General features: G+C 24.6%; 1 protein-coding gene across 4 annotated transcripts in view; it reads left to right on the top strand.

The window, feature by feature from the left end:
• The window catches only part of LOC114934785 (uncharacterized), a 49563-nt gene that overhangs the window by 6617 nt on the left and 21470 nt on the right, over positions 1–21476 (top strand). For 3 of the 4 annotated variants that reach the window (XM_085487458.1, XM_029307517.2, XM_085487456.1), the window contains exons 2-5: positions 16936–17073; positions 18454–18598; positions 19756–19842; positions 20532–20658. In XM_085487458.1, coding sequence (XP_085343584.1) covers positions 16936–17073; positions 18454–18598; positions 19756–19842; positions 20532–20658 — 497 coding nt within the window. Of the gene's footprint in view, positions 1–699; positions 1117–16935; positions 17074–18453; positions 18599–19755; positions 19843–20531; positions 20659–21476 lie in introns of those variants that run through there. The other variant, XM_085487457.1, reaches the window with a different exon arrangement.

Below are 21476 nucleotides of genomic sequence, written 5' to 3'. Positions count from 1 at the left end.
TTTTGACTAATATACATACATTTTTTATATATATTATATTTGATATATCAGAGCCTTTTCAATTTATTTAAATTTTATTTTTCTATTAATTCTTCAATTTATTATTATTTGTTTTTTATTATTTAATTTTATTTAATTTTATTTCAATTTTTGGCTTATTTTTTTACAATCATCTTTTCAATATATATTTTGACTTACACACATACATTTTTTATATATATTAATATATTTTATATATTATAGCGAGTCTTTTTAATTTATTATTTAAATTTTACTTTTCTATTAATTTATTATTCAATTTTATTATTATTTATTTTATCGTTTATAATTATTTTATTATTTAATTTTATAAAAATTGTTGGCTTTATTTTTTTGGAATCGTCTTTCTTGTTATATTACACACAGATGTTCTGCGTACGAAAATCGAAGTCCAATTCCGAGGGTAGCATTTCCTATACATTCCAGCGCGGCATATGCCACAATAATTGAGAATCATGCGAACGCAACGCGGCTGACATCGAATCGAGCGAGCAGCTGATTTGTCATCGGCGCTGCTGGAAGAGCGTCGGCCTCGTCGCGCCACGCATGAGCGCGGCCGAGCGCGGCCGAGCGGCGGCGTGGCCGGCCGAAGATGCCCGAGCGCCGCGCCGCTCGCACGACGGAGCGAAGTGAGCGGCGAGCGGGCGAAAATTGCTGAAGTGTTCCGGCGCGAAAGCCGTTACCTGTCGGTCAGTCGCGGAGCGACAGTTTGCGCGTCGGTGCGCGGTTCCTCGGATTTTCGGTAAACGCGCGCGCGCGCGCGTGTGTGTGCGTTTGATAAAGAAAAAAAAAGGAGGAAAGAAAAAGTCGATCGTTATTCGCGGATGTACGCGCGCCACCGATCGACGTCGTCCGGCACCATCACGTCGCCTAATTAACGTCGTTAAGAGTGCTTGATTGCGAGCAGCCTGTTGTCGCGACGTCTTTTTCTTCTTCTGCCGGAAATGCAGCCGTTTAAAAACCGTCGTGACAATTTCTGCGCTCGTTATTACGGAACAGTGGCGGTGATAAGACTGGAATTCGAAGAATTTTGTCATCGCGGATGATATAACAGTGTAATGAGATTTGATTTTTAAGGTGAGATTGCAGAATTTTGTTTGACAGATTATTTTCCCAATTGTGATTTGTTTGGTTAATAATAATCGTGATAATGTGACATATGTCAAACTATATGTCAAACACATGTCAAATTAATATCCTAATAGCACAACACATTCGAAAGATATTCAGAGGATATCCAGACGACATTCGAACATCTTCAGGATATTCTCTGAACGTCTTCGGGATATGTGTGCTGTTATATATATGTTTTATTCGAAACCAGGAAGGAAGAAAAAAATGTATCGAGAGTATTTAAATATTTAAAAATATGTGTTAAATATTATTACACTTCGGTGGAAAAATAAATATTATGATCACTTCTGCTACGTAAAATTTATGATGGAGATAACGTGGCATTTACATTAATTAAGGAGACAAATCGTACATTCATATTAAAAAAAAAACACGATGATAGATATTGTTGAGTGTTCGACACATAAATGACCTCCAAATATTTCGTATGTGTAGAGATATATGATTATGAGGACGATTTAAAAGCGTGACGCTATGACGTCATTGTGTGTGATCTTAGATCTTAGATCGCATAAGAAATAGGATGGAATTTGATACAACTTATTATCTCGTTCTTGAACACGAGCTATTCATCAAGTAGTCTCCAAGATAGCGCAAATAATATAATAAAATGTGCTGGCTGTTGAGTGATATATTATCGAGCCGATATTATTCAAGTCATTTTACGATTTGCATTAACCAAAATAATAGTTGTTCTACTCTTTTTATTGCAGTCGGAAGGTATTTAAGAATAATTTTTTAAAGTTTTTAAAACATTTTATAATTCGAAGTTTATTCTGGCATTTTTGAAAAGATGTATTATTTATAAAATTGTCTTATCAAAATATTTCTTTTATTCCGAATATTAAAAATAATTATGTTTAAATAATTATATTATTTTTATAATAAATATAATATTTTTAATATATAAAAACAATTTTTTTATTATGTTTTTATGCAATATAATATAATTTATATATTTTACAAATATTTTATAATATATATAAATGTAATAAATATATTTTATATATATATTATATATAATAAATAATTTATATAATATGTAAAAAATTTTTTTTATTTCTTTTGTATAACAATTTATACAAAAATTATATCATTTTAATTTGATTTATTCGCTCCAATAATTACAAAAGAATTCGGAGAATTTTATAATCTTTGTAGAACGTAATAAATCTAAATTTTTTTTATTACAGGCATCTCGCTCTTTCTCAGAAATATTTATATTGCAAAGTCATATATCACTTTATAACATCAGCTTGTATAAAAAAAAAGAATGTGATATGGTGTTTGTTTATATTTTAATTACGCTAATGAATATTATCGTATTTCAAATATCAATTTGAATTATTTATTACTTTGCTTAATTCTCATGTGAGCTTTAAAATTATATTTGTCCAACACTATGTAAAAATGATAATTTGCGGTTGTTACAATTTAAAATAGTTCGTTAATTCCGAAAATATTTAACAGTTTAGACTCGTGAAGAATAATTACAATATTGTTACAATACTCGTTTTATATGTTTACTATGCTTACAATTAGAGTATTTATTGTGCTATTTTATGTTTACACACAAACATATACAGAACATACTGTGTATATATTTTTTATTTACATGAGATGTAGAAAAAAAAAAATTGTTTTCAATGAAAAAATAAACTGTTTTTTTTTAAATTTTGTATTAAAAGATATTATATTTTTATATATGATTTAATATCTTTATATTTTTTATCAAGGAAGATTACTCTGCTTTATTGTTAATGGGAGGGAATGAATTAATACTACCTTAGAATGTTTTGTATACTTAATTATCTGGAATATTTTTATTCTTTTTGATACGATACATTTAAAAAAAAAACACTTTACACTTGTTAATGGGACAATTATATAATAATAAGAGAATTTTTTCTTTAGATCTCTTGAAAGAGCTGGGATCAAGATTATTTTTTTTTTTAAATTATTTTTGTTTGCATCATTTTATAACTGTCATCGAAAGTTCAACGACTTGTAACATTATGCAAATAATCTTGAATATAATAAATTACATAATATTCGAAGAAACTAACAACATTAAAAAATTTAATTTATGCCTTAAATTTTAACATAAGAATTTATTTCAGGAAGAGATTTAAAATAACATCAACCTTTGATAGATTTTTCATTATTTCTAGTGTGATGGAATTACATGCTTAAAAGATACAACAACGATTACGAGATCTTTTTGCATGCAATTGTTATGTAATATTTGATGCACATAAATTCCTTTTATGTTTGTAAACAGAATATCAATGATCCTTTGAAAGCAAGCGAGAACGAATTCTTCAAGCATGTAATTTATCGCAGAAATGGAAAACGTAAAAAGAGCCATTCTTTGTCGAAAATATATTATACATATATATTAATTTTTAATATGATTTATGCAAAAATTATTAATTATTAATTATTAATATTATTTATTCAAAAACTGATGGATCTTTTAAATATTTTTAAAATTAAGTTTTTGTGTTGAGAGAGATTAATTTTTAATTTTTTTCCTTAAATATATGATCTCCATGCTTCAAATTATCTGAGTCATTAATCATAACTCGTTGGATTTCTTTCGATGTCAATAATAAAATGACGCAAACAGAAACATATGATTTTATTTAAAAAATAATAATATTAATCTTGAAATTTATTAATAAAAAATTCTCGAAAAAAATTGTGTACCATTATAATTATTTTCTTGAACAATAAAGGTATATAGTAATATTTCTTGTTGAAAAATAAGTCGAAAATTATATATTTATTTGCTAAATGTGTTTGCACATCTATATTCTTTATTTTTTCTTTTATTCCAGAATTAATAGACGCGATTCCCGTATAATTGTACACATATATACACAAATATACACACAAACACACACAAAATTAATATTTACAATAGTAGGAAAGGAACTTTATTTTAATAAAATATATAAAATAGAAAATTAATAACAAGTTATTGTAATATATGACATTAATTAAAAAAGAAATAAATTTCTTACTAAATAATTATAATCTATATTTCTCGAGCTTGCAAGAAAGTCTGAAAATTATGGGAATTGTTTATTAGCCTGAGCCGATAATATAAATTAATATTAAGAAATATAAATTACAGATTTGCATGTTTTTGTTATTAAATGGCAGATTTTCCGTCGAGATATTTGCACAAAGTTTATACAAAGTGTAACAAAATAAATATGTCGAGAGAAAAATGTGCTTCTCCGAAATAGCGGCCCACATATTTTTGTTACACTCTGTATAGCGATACTCGAGATATAGAAATCGAGATATAGCGAATATTTGTGCGATTGCGATCAAGATTTCTCGTCGGCATTCTTTGCGCGACAATATAATACTCGCAATTCAAATATGTGACGTCACGCTCCAATTTAAACGAACTGTCGACTGATACCGCGCGCTTATCGGCGCGCTGCGTTTCTTTGTCCTTAAATCGCAATTTTAATTTACAAGTCGATAAACACACTCCGACTTTCAACGGGAAGATCGTATCGTATTTTTCGATCGCCATAATCTTATCGCCGCGCCGTTAGAAAAACAATTGTAATCAATTTTTAGTGCCGTATCTTTTCTTGGGTCTGACTTCCGTAGCTAATTTTCGTGGAGTGAACGTCAACATTACGTGATTTTATTGCCCGGTGATTACTAACATAAGACAAGCCTCCGCAAGAAATTACATAATGAGTTTTTATTGCTGATTTAATACTTCATGACTAATGATTCTAACATCATTGTTTAAATTATCTCACGATTACGACTCTTATGTCAATTATATAAATATATGTTTTCAAATTGCTCGACCTTTGTGAAGATCATTGTGGGTCACAAATAGACGCATGTTCAATCGATTTTATTTGCTGATTATTTACATTATTAGGGCTGACACGATAAATATTTAACAAAAAAATTATTTACACACTACTTACCACGCTTGGCTTTTAATTATTTCGTTCATCCTTTATTTGTGGATTTAATTTTTTTTTCACAAAGTTTATGTGCAAATTTAATAAATTTTATATTGCAAGAGAGAACAAAATAATATTAAAAAATTATATATATAATATATATAATATATATTTTTTAATATCTAATTTAGAATTTTAATATATAATTTTTAGTTGAATAAATATTTATATTTGGAAATACAATATTAATAGAATATTTTAAATAGAATTTTAATAGAATATTTTATTTTTTAGTATAAGAATTAAAACAATTTTTTCTATTTGTATTTTAAAATATATATAAAGATTTATCCAGCTAAAAAGTATATAAATTATATTAATGTAAATATATATAATTTTTTATACTATTAGTTTATAAAGAAAATAATAAAAATAATTGAAAATAATAATAAAAATTGAAAAATAGAAAAATATAATAATTTTTGCAGTTTATTAAAAAAAAAAAAAATAAATAAGGTTGGTAAGATTAAATTATACAAATTTCTATATAATTTTGTATAATTATATATATATATATATATATATATTTATATATATACAATATGTGTGTGTATAAAACTATATTTATTGTATAATCTATTTTCAACTTTTTAAGAAATTCTTTCTATAATACGAAAATTATATATAATGCTTCTATTTATCATTTAATTAATTTTCTTATTATCTTTTCTAAACAAAGAGTGTATAGAAAAAAAAATATACAATCACAATCTCCGTTTTACTAGCGTAAAGGTAAAATAAAATAAAATAATATGAAGCAGGCTGCAATAGGATTTTTAATTACAATTTTAATTAGGATTAATTAACGCGCAATTTTTACATTTTATAGCGCTTTAAATATACATAATCGCAATTTAATCGCATATATCTATTAACAATGAGTGCGCTCATGCTACCTTTTTTTCTATGACGTAAAGCTGTAGGAGCGTATCGAGAATTAATAGTCTTTAATTAGATTCGTAATATATGTTTTCGCAACTGTCCCGCGGACATCCGTGTCTAAGGAAATACTTTACAGCTTTCGCAACAAGGATTTCACGTGCTTTCGTTTTCAAGGCGAGTCGATGTATATCATTTTCCTCTTTTATTTCATTGATTTGTATTTGCTTTGCATATCTTAATATAGGATATAATCTGAACACGAAATGGTAATAGGAAATAATTATATTAATATTAATAATTAATCAATTTTTAGCCATATATTATTTAATTATTATTAATATTTAGATATATAATATATTGATAATAATTAAATAATAACAATAAAAACTAATTAATTAATATTAATGTAATTATTTTTTAAAATTCAGATATATAATATAAATATGTAATATTGATAAAAATAAGAAAATAATAATAAAAAATAACTTATATACAAAATATTTGAAAAATGAAATAATTTTATGAATACAATCTTCGAAATGTATTATTTATATTTCAAAGATTTTTTTCTAAGTTATTACTTATTATATCCTTTTTAAATCAAACATATATATGCATTTATTATATTTTAATCTATTTTATAATTTAATATTTATTTTACATGCTTTAAAGTTTTTCGAAAATACACAAGAAATTTTTTTATAATATTTTTTTATAAATATATTATTTTATTATATAATTTATATTATATAAATATAATATAATAATTAAATATTTTTTTAAATATAAACTATTGTACATTTTAAATTTTACAATACGAACTATTTTTATTCTAATGCAACTGCGCATGGCACATAAATTCGGTGATTATCGCTTATCGCTCTTTTCAGTTCGTCTTTATTTAAGCGCGCAGGTGCATATATGTATATGTGTGTATTTGTAGAAACTCGCTCATGAATGAATCTACATCTTGCATTTTGCAATTTCCGATTACGAACTTAGAAAACACGAACTCAACCTCTTTTTCTCGCCTCTTACCGTATCATGAAAGAGCTACCCAATGATTTCCGTCTAAGTTTCTGCAATGCAAATACATTCATTCGCGCTCTTTAATTCTTAAGTTTCTTTCATTTGTAATTTACATTTTTTTATTATACTCCACACATGGCGCAACGTTTCTTTATCTGCGGAACATCGCAAATTAGTTTTAGTATAATCGAATGATATTTGAAACATATACTAGAATTTAGAAGAGAATTACAATTTGATAATGAACATATATTTTTACAAAATACCATATGGAAAATATAATGAAGAAACAAGAAAAAAATATCATCAAGTTGATTTTTAATATATGCATTTATACTATTAATTTGCCTTGGCAAAATAATATCTTCAATCCAAGACAGTACACAATATTTATGATAAAGATTCATAAATATATATATTTTTTACAAATATTATATAAATATTTTAGAAATATTTTATTTATTTATTTTTATTATAATTTATTTGTTAAACTACTTTGTTGCCTAAGTATATTCAGTGTATATTATAATTTTATATTCGATTTTAAAATAAATGTCTATAATGAGTTACTTATAAACATTTTTTACACATTTTTAAATTTTTATAAATGGCTAATAGAATTTGAAAAACACAAAAACATCTAATCGACCAAATTTTAGATTAGACTATATCAACTGATCGCTTTGATTGAAAAATTGTTGATTATGTCTTTTTAACTCATGATTTCTTATTAGGTATTTATTAAAGAAAATATAAATTTTAAAAAATATGTACCACATAATGATTTAATAAATATATTTATATAATTAATATTTACCATAAAATTATCGTAAATATTTTCTGATATTTATAATCTATTGAATCTAAGACTCCAAAAACATTTATAAAATATTTATGATAAATATTTATAAAATACTAAAATAATTATTATAAATATTCTATAAATATTCTGTGCTGTCTGGGAATATTTTAATTGCGTAGCTTTTTATTTCTTTTTTTACCAGCTTTATCAACATGGTAATATATCTTTCGCAAAATGATTGTCCATAATGAAATTAGGCACCAAGAGGCAAAACAATGCCTCATGTTTTATAACGCGCACGATAAAATAGTCTGATTACTATTCTATCAATCTTTCGATACGCAATCGAATACTTCATGTAGCATGATTGAGAAAACTATATAAGTTATATTTGCATATTTTGCAATCAATGCTATATAGCATCGATACGTATACGTCAACTAACGGTATTGAAAACTTCAAGTTATGATGTAGTATCTTAGAAAATAAATCATATATGATTTTTTCATACGATATATAATTTTCTTTCCTCATTTAGAATAACATTAATTTGATAGGAAATCACATTAATTTTTCCAATTTTGTTTACGGAAAAACAGTCAAAGTTACATTGTTTTTACATTTATTAATTTTTGTACGTATCGCAAAAATTTCACTCTTTTTATGACATCTTAACTTATATTTATTATCGATATTTTGATATATATAACTTGTCATTGTTTAGAAGTAATAGAATTTGGACATTGGAAAATACGATAAAGATTACGCTATTTTGTAAAAATATTAATGATTATAGAATTTAAATGTTTTCTTACTTTTTTTAGATATAGAAATACAATTTCAGATAAATATTTTTCTTTTTTCTTTTTGATTAATAGAATTATCAATAAAATATTAATAAAATATTTTTGCTGATTTTATTTATCAATTTGATAATTGTTTTTTAAAATAAAGTTAGTAATAACATTTATGCAAATTACATATAAATGAATAAATGTTAAAAACAATTTTTATAATTTATTAAAAAAATTAATTTTAATATTAAATAAAAATTGTATAGAATTTATTAGGGTTCTAAAGGGCAGAAAAAAAACATGAAAAATACGAAAAAAACGGGTTTTTCGGTTTCTGTTTTCGACAATTTTTCTGGAAAAATATTTTTTTTATAGATTATTTAGTTTAATGCTGGCTGGACTATTATTGCAGACGTAGGGGCTATTATTATCCTAAAAATGATTAGTTAAAGATGAAAATACATAGGTAGTTATAACTTATAATATATGTAATAAAACAAAACAAATATAAAAATTGAGTAAATTAACACTTTAATCATTTATTTTTACATTAAAAATAATAAAATTTTATAAAATATTAATATAAAATAAACAAAAAAATATTTTAGTGTTATGAGTTGTAACGCTTGTGATTTGGACAATATCATCATTACATGTGAATTAAAATGTGAAATAAAATGAACATAAATAACGTAAAACGTAATACATATACAATTAGTGAGCAGTTTTATTTTTTACCGCTAGGAGCGCTACTTCTGCATTCCCATATTTTTCCGTTTTTTTCCAAATAAAACCAGGTTTTTGTAGTTTTTTTCATTAAATATATTTTTCGTGCTTTTTTAGAATACTAGAATTAATCTTTATAAAGTTTTGAAAAAGGATGTTGTAAGCCGCGCACATGTGCTGAACCCTTCAACTATAAATACGATACGATGATGCCTCAACAATCTTGGCACGTCCATAATCACACATTTTACGATCAAATTGACTCGTATACTACGTGCAAAAATTGCATATGCATATGCGAAACGCTCATCTTGTTCGTAAAATGGAATAAATTATCTTCAGTTCGACCTTGATCGCGCGCAAATCATACGATGGATGAACTCGCGTCGTATAGCAACAGATCGTAGAAGCAGCATAGTTATACGTGTTGTTAACGGATGCGACTGGTATAGAATATAGATGATGATGATGATGATGATGACATGGCCTGCGATGATATGGCCTTTCCTCCCGGATCGATCGACTATAAGAAGAGAAGAAAAAAAGAAAAACACATCGCGACATTGCAAGGTTGTAGATTGCGATGATGCAATTCGTGACGAGACCTGCCGTTTTGTCGTGACTTGTGAACGCCTAATAGCTGTTTATATTTCTCAGTGTCAAACAGATACGCCTTACGAGAGCCTTACGAGAGAGTTTTGTTGCGGTATGCTTGATGATGATTTCAAAAATAATACCGATCTGGTAACACTAATAAAAATAAAAATAGAACATACTAACACACTGGAAAAAATGGTTAATTTGATTAAACCTTTCAATTAAATATTATTTTGTTAATTGAACATGGAGAAATATTTTAAATTAAATATGAGATATTATTGATATATTCAATTAACAATTAGTAATTTAGTTGAACGGTTTACTCAAGTTAACAATTCTTTTTCAGTGCAAAAATAAAAAATATTCTAATAAAAATCATAAATATTATATTTAAGATTTTTTAAAGAATTTTTTTGTTATTAATAATCTATACACACAAGGCTATTCATTTCAAATTATTGAACATTTGCACAAAAAAAGGAATATAGATTTTGTATAAATAAATAAGAAACCATCGAAAAATTTGTCAAAAGATTTAATTTTAATTATTGGAAAAATATAAATACACAAAAATTTCGACGGACAAAAAATTTGACAAAAAAAGATAGGAAATTATAATTAGGAGAATTAAATGAATATGTACAGAAATTTCCTGTTTTTACGTATTTATTTTTTGCAACAAAATTTATAAACGAGTATGCAAATGTTTCAGAAATAATCTGCTATTTTAATCGTAGCAGATTACATATTAGTATAGGAAAGTTCTCAAAATTTTATCTAAATAAATCATTAAAAGGAGATAAACAAAAATAAACAAATGATAAAAATAATTATAAATCAATTTATGAATCAATTATTATTAATCAATTTTAAATCAATTTTAATCGTCTTAATAATATGAAGATACTTCAAATTTAATTAAAAAGATTTTATTATATAAGTTTCTAAAAATAAATTACACAATGTAACTTTATCTTTTGAAATTCTCCTGCATTTAAATGCAACATTTTCAGCATTTACAATTAGATAATTAGAATGTAATGAGTGTTTACCGGCAAATTATACGCAGATGACACAGTGTAACACTGTGCTAACACGTGTTTCAACTGTGTCACAGTGTCACACTTGGCACAAAGTAAAAACCTAAATACAACCGTTAAACTTTCTCAAGTGTTAATAATATTTTATTAACTATTGATGTTTATATACTGATAATTATACTTTGCCTTTTTCTTGTATGGCTAGTCTTTTAACTATTACCAGACACACTTTGCAATAATACACTTATTATAAATATATTTGAAGTGAGTTTAATTTTACAAGAGTTTAGATTATTAAGAATTAAAATTATTGTAATATTTTTTTGCTGACTATTATAATGATCTGTGACATTTTTTTAAATATCTTTTTTCTTTGCTGGAAAAAATATACCTTATTACGTACATAAATATTCAAAAGAATGCGCAACATTAACAACTATAATATTAATGAGTCTATATATGTATATGAAGGACTGTGCATGAATACGTGTATGTAAGGTACAGTGACGGTCAAAAGTTCCAAAACGATCAAATATCTCGAAAAATACACGCTTCAGTAAAATGAATGTTTAAATAATTTTTCAAGTCAAAAAATATATTAATAGAAGGTTATTTGAGAGCTATGTTAATTGTGACGTCAATTTTAAGAAAATGTAATAAATAGTGGGATTTTCCATTTAAAAAATCTAAATGATCTCAACTTATTAATCTAAGGAAAAAGAAAGAATAAGCTAAAATCTTATGTTTTATGTTCTTCTATGTGAATAAATAACTTAAACAACTCAAGTAACTTACAAAATAATTTAAGTAACTTAACCAACCCAAGTAACTTGAGTAACTTAAATAACATATGTAACTTATAAGTAACTTAATAATATGTACCTTAAGTTAATAAGTAATCCAAGCAACTTAAGCAACTTAAACAACTTAAGTAACTTAAAAACCTTAAGTAACTTAACCAACTTAAGTAACTTAAACAACTTATGTAACTTATGTAACTTAAATAATTTAAGTAACTTATAAGTAACTTAATATGTACTTAGTTAATAAGTAACTTTTGTTTAAAATATTTAGAAAAATCACCTTTTTCAACATACTTGAGCGTCAAAAATAAAGTAGGATACTTTAAGCGTTTATACATATGTATGTATGTATACAATTTCTGTCGTATATAATACACCAGGTGGTAGAAATGCCTTATACATGAATTTATGCACATGTCAGTCATATATGCATTTTCTATATTTCCAACATGTGCGCTCAAATTAACATGTTGAAGCGTTTCTGTCTCCGCGAGTACATCGTAGATTTACATAAATAGACTAAACGTTTCCGTGTTGAAAGCTTAAAGCAACATCAGTAACAGAGGATAATAGAGAGTAAGATGTTTTTTGTCCAATTTTGCAGTCACTCGGAAAAAAGGAAAGACGAGAAGCGGGGTCGCCTCTTACTCTCACTCTCACTCTTCTTGCTTCCCTTATTGTATCTCATTTCCCCCTCCCAGAACATTATATGACGGAGAAAACCATCTTACTTCTATTTTGCAATCTTATTGTCAGCTGTTGCAGAAGAATGTTTATTAGTTTATTATATAAGTCTAAAATTCGCGTGTACGAATTTTTTTATGGCCTGCAACGCTTGACGAATTCATTGAGTGGTTAAAAATTAAAAAAAAAAAAAGCGAAACATCGTTATTAATAACAGCAAGAGGCAGCAGAAAGATTTTATAAAAATCTATTAAACTAAGAACAATATTTTTCTTTTGTATAAATAATTAAATTTTTATTAAATAATTAATTAATTTTTTATTGCATATTATTTAATTTTTATTAAATTTTTATAAATATAATTTTTATTAAAATAATTATTTTTTTTATCAAGTATTATATTTATAACTAAATACATTTACATAATAATTTACATAATCTTGCAAATTTATTAGCTGTCTTGTATAACTATCTTGTATGCAGAGAAACCGCACAATTACCTATATTATTTGCATGTTACTGATATTTATTGATCCGTAAATGTTTCTTTTACCACATAAAGAAATATGAAAATGTTCGTATTTTTCTCAATAATTTTATTCAGTGACGGTTAAGAATTTGGTCAAAAGCCATTAAAAAGTTTATCTTGAAAAAATATTAATAGATTATTATTGTTCTTATTCGTTAAAAATGAAATGAGACGATTTAGATAGTTTGATAAGAAAAACTAATGGTTGATTAATAATATGATTAATTGTATAGAGATCGAAACTCTCTATCATACTTTGTTTAAGTACTGGCAGTGGATGAATTAAAAAATGGTAAGAGAGATATATGACGTGATTATGTGAAAAATCTCTGAAAGGTCAAGTAGAAAGCGGAAGTAGCAAATCCCGTAAAGGAAAGTGACGCTTGTGAATGCCACGGCAAATAATTCACCTCATCTCTCTTGAGTGAAACAATACTCGCTTCTTTTAGAGAAAAAAAGATGAGCTCTTTTCTCTCTTTTTTCTCGCGCTCCGACCTTTGATCTGTTCTTTAGAAAGATCAGATTAATCAAGATTAAAATCACTATCATTATCTATTTGTTTTATTGTTTGTCTGTCCGTCTTCTCTGATTTACGTCTTAATAAAGTCTTCCAGATTCTTTTTAACACTTTACAAATATATCGAAATTATAAATACATCAAACATGATGACTGATTTTCATTTTTGTGAATTATTGAATGTATCTTTATATATAATATTTCGCTCAAAGAGATGATCTAAAAAATTTAATTTCTAATTTATGAAGTATTTTTTTGTATAATTTATTTATGCAATTACCGTGTTTTCATTTTTATTTGTCATTTTATTTCTTTTTTCAGTGTGTTTTTATTTGTATATATATATATGCGTCTGTATGTATCTTAATTAATTTATTATTATTGCAGTTGATTTTCATTATATGTAATTTTTGCTGAAAAGTAGTAATAATACTGCATATCTTATATTGACACGTGTATATATATACTTACAATTTTATATGTATGTCGCATCCTACTTTAAAATCACATGCCCTACATAACGCGTTAATATCGCTTAATGGCTTAATGTATCCGAAAGTGACCAAAAAAAGTTGATTATCGAAATCAGGCATTATAAGTTGTGAATTACGATTACTCAGTTTCCTGTTCCAGATATTTATGATCAACAAGTAATGATGTTCTAAATATATAAAGCTTAGTTTGCGATATTTTATATAACATTTATTGTTGTTTTATTTAATTATCTAATAATAACAATTAATTATTAATTACTTATTTAATATATTAGTTTATGTATTTTTTATTATTAAATATTATTTTACTTTAAATTTATGTTAATTTAATCGTTCTCAGCAAGTAAAATTTTTTAAATTTTTACTAGAAAATTTTCAAAATGTTTTTATCAAGAAGAAAAATTTCATATTAAATACAGTTATATAGATATTTTTTTTTATGTATATTGATAATATGAACATTGAGCCACTATCTTAAAAATAGCCTGTATTTTTGTCTATATATTATTTATGATATGTTTTATAAATATTTGTTGATTTTAATTAAAATCTTCCAAAAAAATTCTGCCTTTTTCTTGAATTCTTAATTTCTAATTATATTTACATATTCGTCGCGCTTTTTCTTACACGAGAAAACATAGCGTATTCGCATATATTGCCGATTCACTGCAACCATTCGTGAAAAGAATCCATTCTCATGAGAGTCGTAACAATTGTGTGAACTCTCTGTTTGTGAAAAATTTAACAGAGACAAAAAAAGTGCTTGATCTGATTTCTATTAAATGCTGGCAAGGTATGCGACAGGATGACGGATGCAGCGCGAGAAAGTTAGCGAAACTTAGCAGCGTCGCGAGAAAATTTGGGAAAGAAGATCCAAGAAAATATGTACTATATATTCCGTGGATTTCAGCCGTGTAAAAAAGATGTAATATATTACATAAAAATATGTAAAATTGCATAAATAATCAAATGTAAAATTACATCGAAAATAATGAACATGTATACATTTTTATTATTTATGATCGTATCTAATTTTACACTTATTTATGTAAATTTACATATTTTTTTACAGTGTATTTTCATTTTATGTATCCGAGCTAAATCCTTTGTCTGCGTCATTTATAAATTGATAATAAATATTATATATATTCAATGCAAATCAAATATTGAACTACGTAAAATACAGAAAAAAATTGTAAAATTTTTAAATATTTTTATTTTCTTGTAAATGAATTTAATTGACGATGATTATATATATATACTTTTATTCTGTTTCTGCAGAAAGAGAAGAATGTAAAATTTTTTTCGAAGAAATTAAAATTTCTGTATATTATTCTGTGTATTATTAAATATTATATCATTTTTTTTTTTTTGCAATATTTTAAATTTATGTAATTTGTCATTAAATTTCATGTATGAAAAAGTAGGAAAGATTTTATTTTATATAATATATATTTACACAATAATTTTTTTCCTTTGGATACTAAGAAATATAAAAGATATTCTTTTCATAAGATATATTAAATAATATATAATAATAATATTAAAAAAATATATTAAATAAGTTAAATTTATTTCTGAAATACAATATTTTTAAATGTGCATAATTACATATAATAATGATCAAAGGTTACAATTATTATGTCATACAAAATTTATTTTCAGCAAATTATGCGCGGCCATATATTTTTGTATTAAATTTAATTAAAATATATCTTAAATGCATCTTTTTAAAATTTCTTGTAAAAATATTGCAACAATTTTATTTATTTTGTATTATACGATCAACTCAATTTTCTGTTTTTATAATACCGTTTAAATTGCAAAAAATACGAAGTTATGAAATTATTCTAAGTTTAAATTAATAATATTTTTTAAGAAAAAATTTATTAACTTTATATTTTACTAATTAAATCGAAGTATCGACAACTAAAAGAACATGCTTTCTTTTTCAATAGGCGAAAGTTACATCTAATTAAATAAAATCTAATGCAATAATTAAATGAGCACATTACTTCCTTAACGCATTACCTAGTATTTTGCATAAGTATATATGTATGTGTATACATCACGTACATATGTATATTACATGAACATACTGATTATAATCCGTTACAAGCCATAGACCATAAAATTGAAAAGTAAATTAAGAAGCTTAACGAACATTAAAGAGAAAATAATTGCAGATCTTCTGAAAATAAATTTTACATGTACTTTAAACAGAAAAAAACTAATATTTTTCATACAAAATTTCAAATATATATATGTATATATACATTTAAAATGTGACAATTTTTATATACATATTTTTAAAACGTAACTATAAATTTAAATAATTAAATAAAAGATGCTAATAAGTCTATGCGTGCATTTAAAAATTAATACATAGAAAAGTATTTCATATTTTATCTCATCCAAAAAATAGTTACATAAAAATGTATTATTTTGATGTATATATGTTATAGCTTAATTAATAAATTTATAGTTTTTTATAAAAATAATAATGCATAATACAATTATGTATTTCACTAAGACATTTGTGTATACATGTTTTGACATAATTATGATATATATATATATATATATATATATATATATATATATATATATATATATATATTATGCATTATATATTTTTTTTATATTATATAATTAATATATTAATTATGTATATAATTATATATAATTAATATGCATGTGCAAAAAAAGTTGCAATAATTTTTAAAATAATAAATCTAGATTTCATGAAACAATTGATAAAATGTATTTATTATTGCGCATGTTTCTCGCAATAGCATATAATTATACGCAACTGATTTTTATTCGCTAATTAATAAAATATTATTTTATTTCAGGAGTCCAGAGGAGAGATCATCCAGCATGGTTCTTACTGTGACGGAGGACACTCCGGCGGATATGTTGGCCGGAAGTATGGAGCTTCTGGTCCAACTGCCTCGTGATCTTCATACACAGAGGCTTACAGTGTTAAGAAGGTATATTTACAAAGATTAGATTATATTTACAAGAATTAGAGAATTAAATACAACGACATTCTTATTAACAACAAAAGTCAAGAACAAAATCTACTTTTAACACTTATATCCTTTTTATTAATTTTATTGATATATTTTTATTGTTATAAGAATTACATATGTAAACAACAAATTAATAATATTAATTAATAACATTAATTGTTATTAATGAAAATTATTTATTATTGAGTTATTAATTAAATATATATTGTTATTACATAGATGAAAAAATATATTGCCAAATTGATATAGATGAGTAATACGTAATAATTATTTCAATTTCTTTTGTATCGACTTTCGTATGTATTAGAAAAAAATTATAAAATTAATTTCTTAAAAAAAATGTATACACTTTCAAGTTGGAATTAATCTATAAAAAATTTTAAAAAATACAGACAATTAATACTTAGTAAATTATAATTCAATTATGAGATAAATAAATAGATAGATCGATAAATAGATAAGTATATATAGATAGATAGAAAGTAGATAGAAAAAAAGAAGAAAAGAAGAAAAAAAAGAAAAAGAAAGTGAGAAGAAAAAAAAGATACGAAGAGAAAAAAGAGAGGTAGGAGAGAGAAAAATAAAAAGATGAAGAACAATAAAGCCTGAGCTGATGTTATTATAAAATATGTCTGAATAAAAATCGTTCTTGACTATATTTTTGTGATTATATCTTCTTGTTCATATTACGTAAGCGCAATAATTAAGGAAAACTAAAGTATTAAGAATCGTGAGATATCGAAATTAGGTTGTGTACTAAGTATGTAATCAGATGACTGCTTATCTTGTTATGACGTCATTCTATTATCGCGATCTCATCGCTATTTCTTTCGAGAAACTATAGTTTATCAACTTAAAATTAAGTTACAATAATTTCAAATTTATATTGCGTCAAACAGACTGTTTAGAATATTTCGTTGACAATTTTCGACTGCTTAGAACCTAAGAAGTTTTTTAATTCATTTATAATTGCATTTCTTTTTAAAAATAAGAAATGTGTAAGGAATTATTTTATATAGCGTAAACATTTTTTAATACAAATTGAAAATCTCTAGCAGAGATTCATCCATATATTATATAATTAAAAACTTAATGCATACATTAACTCTTTTTTAATTAAGCTTAATAAATTTATTTGTCTAATAATGTTTATTAAAAAAATTAAAAAATTGAAAACTAAACCGATAAAAATATAACTATAATAAAACGATAAAAAATATAATATAAAAATTGTGAATTGATGGAAATTTTTTAAACTTTTTGAAAAGACATTTATGAGAAATGAATGTTATGTCAATATACGTTTTTGAATAAAAAAGTTAATATAATTGTTTACAGTACACCGATGATGGATCTTCTGGTGCAGATCGCGACGGCTCATAAATTATCAGCTTCAAATTACACATTACAAGCGATCGGTGAACACGGATTAGTTCTATCTCATCATCCAAACACTCCTATAGGAGTATTAGACGTTCTTCAGGTAATTTAAATTAGAGAAATTTTATATAAGTATATAATTAAATAGATTAAAAATCTTTTATATAATTTTATATAAAAATAATGCATTTCTCTGATTACAAACTTACATAATATTTGTTTGGAGTTCATAGAAATTTAGGGACAATTATGTTATATTAAACGAAGTTCAATTTAATTTTTTAAAATATTTTTCGCCTTTCTCTATTTGTTTATTTTATTTATATTTTATTTTATTTTATTTATATTATATATATAATTCTTTATTTATATATTTTTATAATATTTAGTTTATTTTGTTTATATTTTATTTATATTACTACATGCGACTAAAAATTTTTTTAAATAATCTTGCATATTGTCATTTTTTTGCAATGTTGCACATGTGCAATCACGGAGATTAATTATTAAAATTGCGTCCTTGAGACCTCAGCAATAATCTTAGAGAAACAGAGAGAGAGAGAGAGAAAGAGTGTAATAAAAAGTGATTGATTAAAATTCTAATTGCAATCAGTTGTGCGTACTTAATTTCGTCGTGGTTTTTTCTTCACTCGATCGAGTCGATAATTGCATATGACTGACTGTCAGTTGTGGATCACAAATAGAAGTCATCACTTGTTGATTTTCTATCCGGGCGGCAACCGGTGTCATTAATGAGCCCAACAATTTTCCAGCATATATCGCATGAATTTCTATGCGAGAATTTCTACGCACTTTCTAACGACAATTCTTTGATGCTCGCTCATTGCTTTGCGTGTTAGATTAACCCTTTCGCACATGAATTCCCAGTACCAATCGTTATACTTTCTCTCCTGGGACGCAAGAGTTTTAATAGAATTCCTTCCACGGAAATCCTATTTATTCGCTTTTATTTTAGCTTGTCCAATGTTTAGTAATGCTTTGAAGATATATGTTTGTACAAAAGTATAACATAAATAATATTACCGAAATATTTTTTTAGAAATAATATTTAATATATATAAATTATATATTGAGCTTATTATTTTTTTCCACACATGCAGAAAAAATATGTGGAAAATAAATATATAATTTATATATAATATAATTTATATATAATTTTTTATAGCCAAAATATATAGTCAATAAAATTTGCGATTTAATAAATGATTAAAAAAAATGTCTATTTTATATATATTTCAGGTTAAATTACTTCCCAAACAGAGCACGTGTGTGCCACGTAAAACAAAGCAAGCTAATCAACCTTTTGAACCGACATTTAGATTGCAGGTAAAATACAACATAAACATATAACTTTTCAATTATTATGCACATACATTTTTTGTCATCTTTACATATTTTTGTATTATTTTATTTTGTTAAATTACGCATAATATTTAATTTCATATTAATTTTAATATTAATTTTATTAATATTAAATAAAACTTATTTTATCGTTTTTATTTTTAAATATTTTATATAATTCAAAATTTATAAGAAATTAAAATTAAAAAAAATATTTATGACAAAGGTATATTTGAGAAAATATGTATGTGTATTTGTATGTAATTTGTGTATCTCATTTGTATATACAAGCAATTTTAAAATTTGATTACTGAAATCAATTGAAAGTCAAAATAATATTCTTTTACAAGACATTTTAGATGATCTTTTATAAAATATTATTTTTTTATGTCATTTTTGAATAAAAATTTCTAATTATTTATCTTAAAAGTTAAAATTTAATGAAAAACGAAAGCACAATATTATTTTCAAGTAGATTATATTAATATAGAAGCATTTTGATTTGTACTTTCTCGATGTACCGGCAAATGTTGAAAGCGAATGAAGCACGGTTTTGTATCCTCTGACTTCTATATAAAGATCTCATTTAAAACCAGTTGCAAACGTAGAATATAACGCAACACGAATATAATAAATCAGTAATGCAATGCACGATAACTTGATAATCGCCGCAGGTGCATCTGCCGAGAAATCAACTCTATGTGTCGAGGGTCAGTCCGAAGATGAACCTTGGAGAAATTCTAGATGAAGTGTGTCGCGAAAAGAATCTGGACAAAAATAATTACGAACTTCGTCATCCAGGTGAGTCTCTGCATATTTTAATCATATAAGTTTAGTAAAAATGTATGAATAAATTTTGAGAAAGTAAAAAAGCAAAAAGTATTTTTCTCATGTATATTTATATATTTTTTTATATATTTTTATATATATTTTATATATTTTTTTTATATATTTTTATATGTTTATATATTTTTGTATATGTATAATTTGTAAAACAGTGAACAATTTTTATATTAAATTAAATATTTATATTTATATATATAATTATGTAATTTATAATTACATATTTAAGTATTTAAAATTTTCGAGCCATTAAGAATGTTAAAGCATAATAATAATGCGTAAATTTTAAAGATATTTTTAAATGAATTTTTAACTTAATTTTTTAAATTTAATTTAATTTTTAATTTGATTTAATTTTTAAATATATTTTTTTCTTGAGAATAAATGATTGTATACGAAGCTCGAATTTTGCTTGGCGATATCAAGTGCTTAAATAATATTGATTTTAATTATCAAAATCTTCAAGACCTCAATTAATAATTCTGGCTATTAAAAGATTTAATTTCGTTCGTTATATATTTAAATGCTGATCAGTAGGTTTCGGTACGGCTTCGGAAGCCAAATGATTCATGTGCATGTATATGTATAAGACAGATATATCATCCAATCCAATTTTCTCGAAATGCTTTTCGCATTATATGCGGAGATGAAAGTCTTCATTCGATTTCTTCTATCAATTCTTCAGCAATTCTCGCTTATACTTATTTTCAAAAACTCTACTTAAGTTTCATCATAGGAAATACTTATTTCTCGCAATCAAAATAATAATGCTAAAT

Source organism: Nylanderia fulva, unplaced genomic scaffold (genome assembly GCF_048542155.1).
Source record: "Nylanderia fulva isolate GAGA-0341 unplaced genomic scaffold, ASM4854215v1 Scaffold55, whole genome shotgun sequence".
Taxonomy (NCBI): domain Eukaryota; kingdom Metazoa; phylum Arthropoda; class Insecta; order Hymenoptera; family Formicidae; genus Nylanderia; species Nylanderia fulva.
Note: the sequence above shows the minus strand (reverse complement) of the source record. Positions and strands in the feature narration are given on the sequence as shown.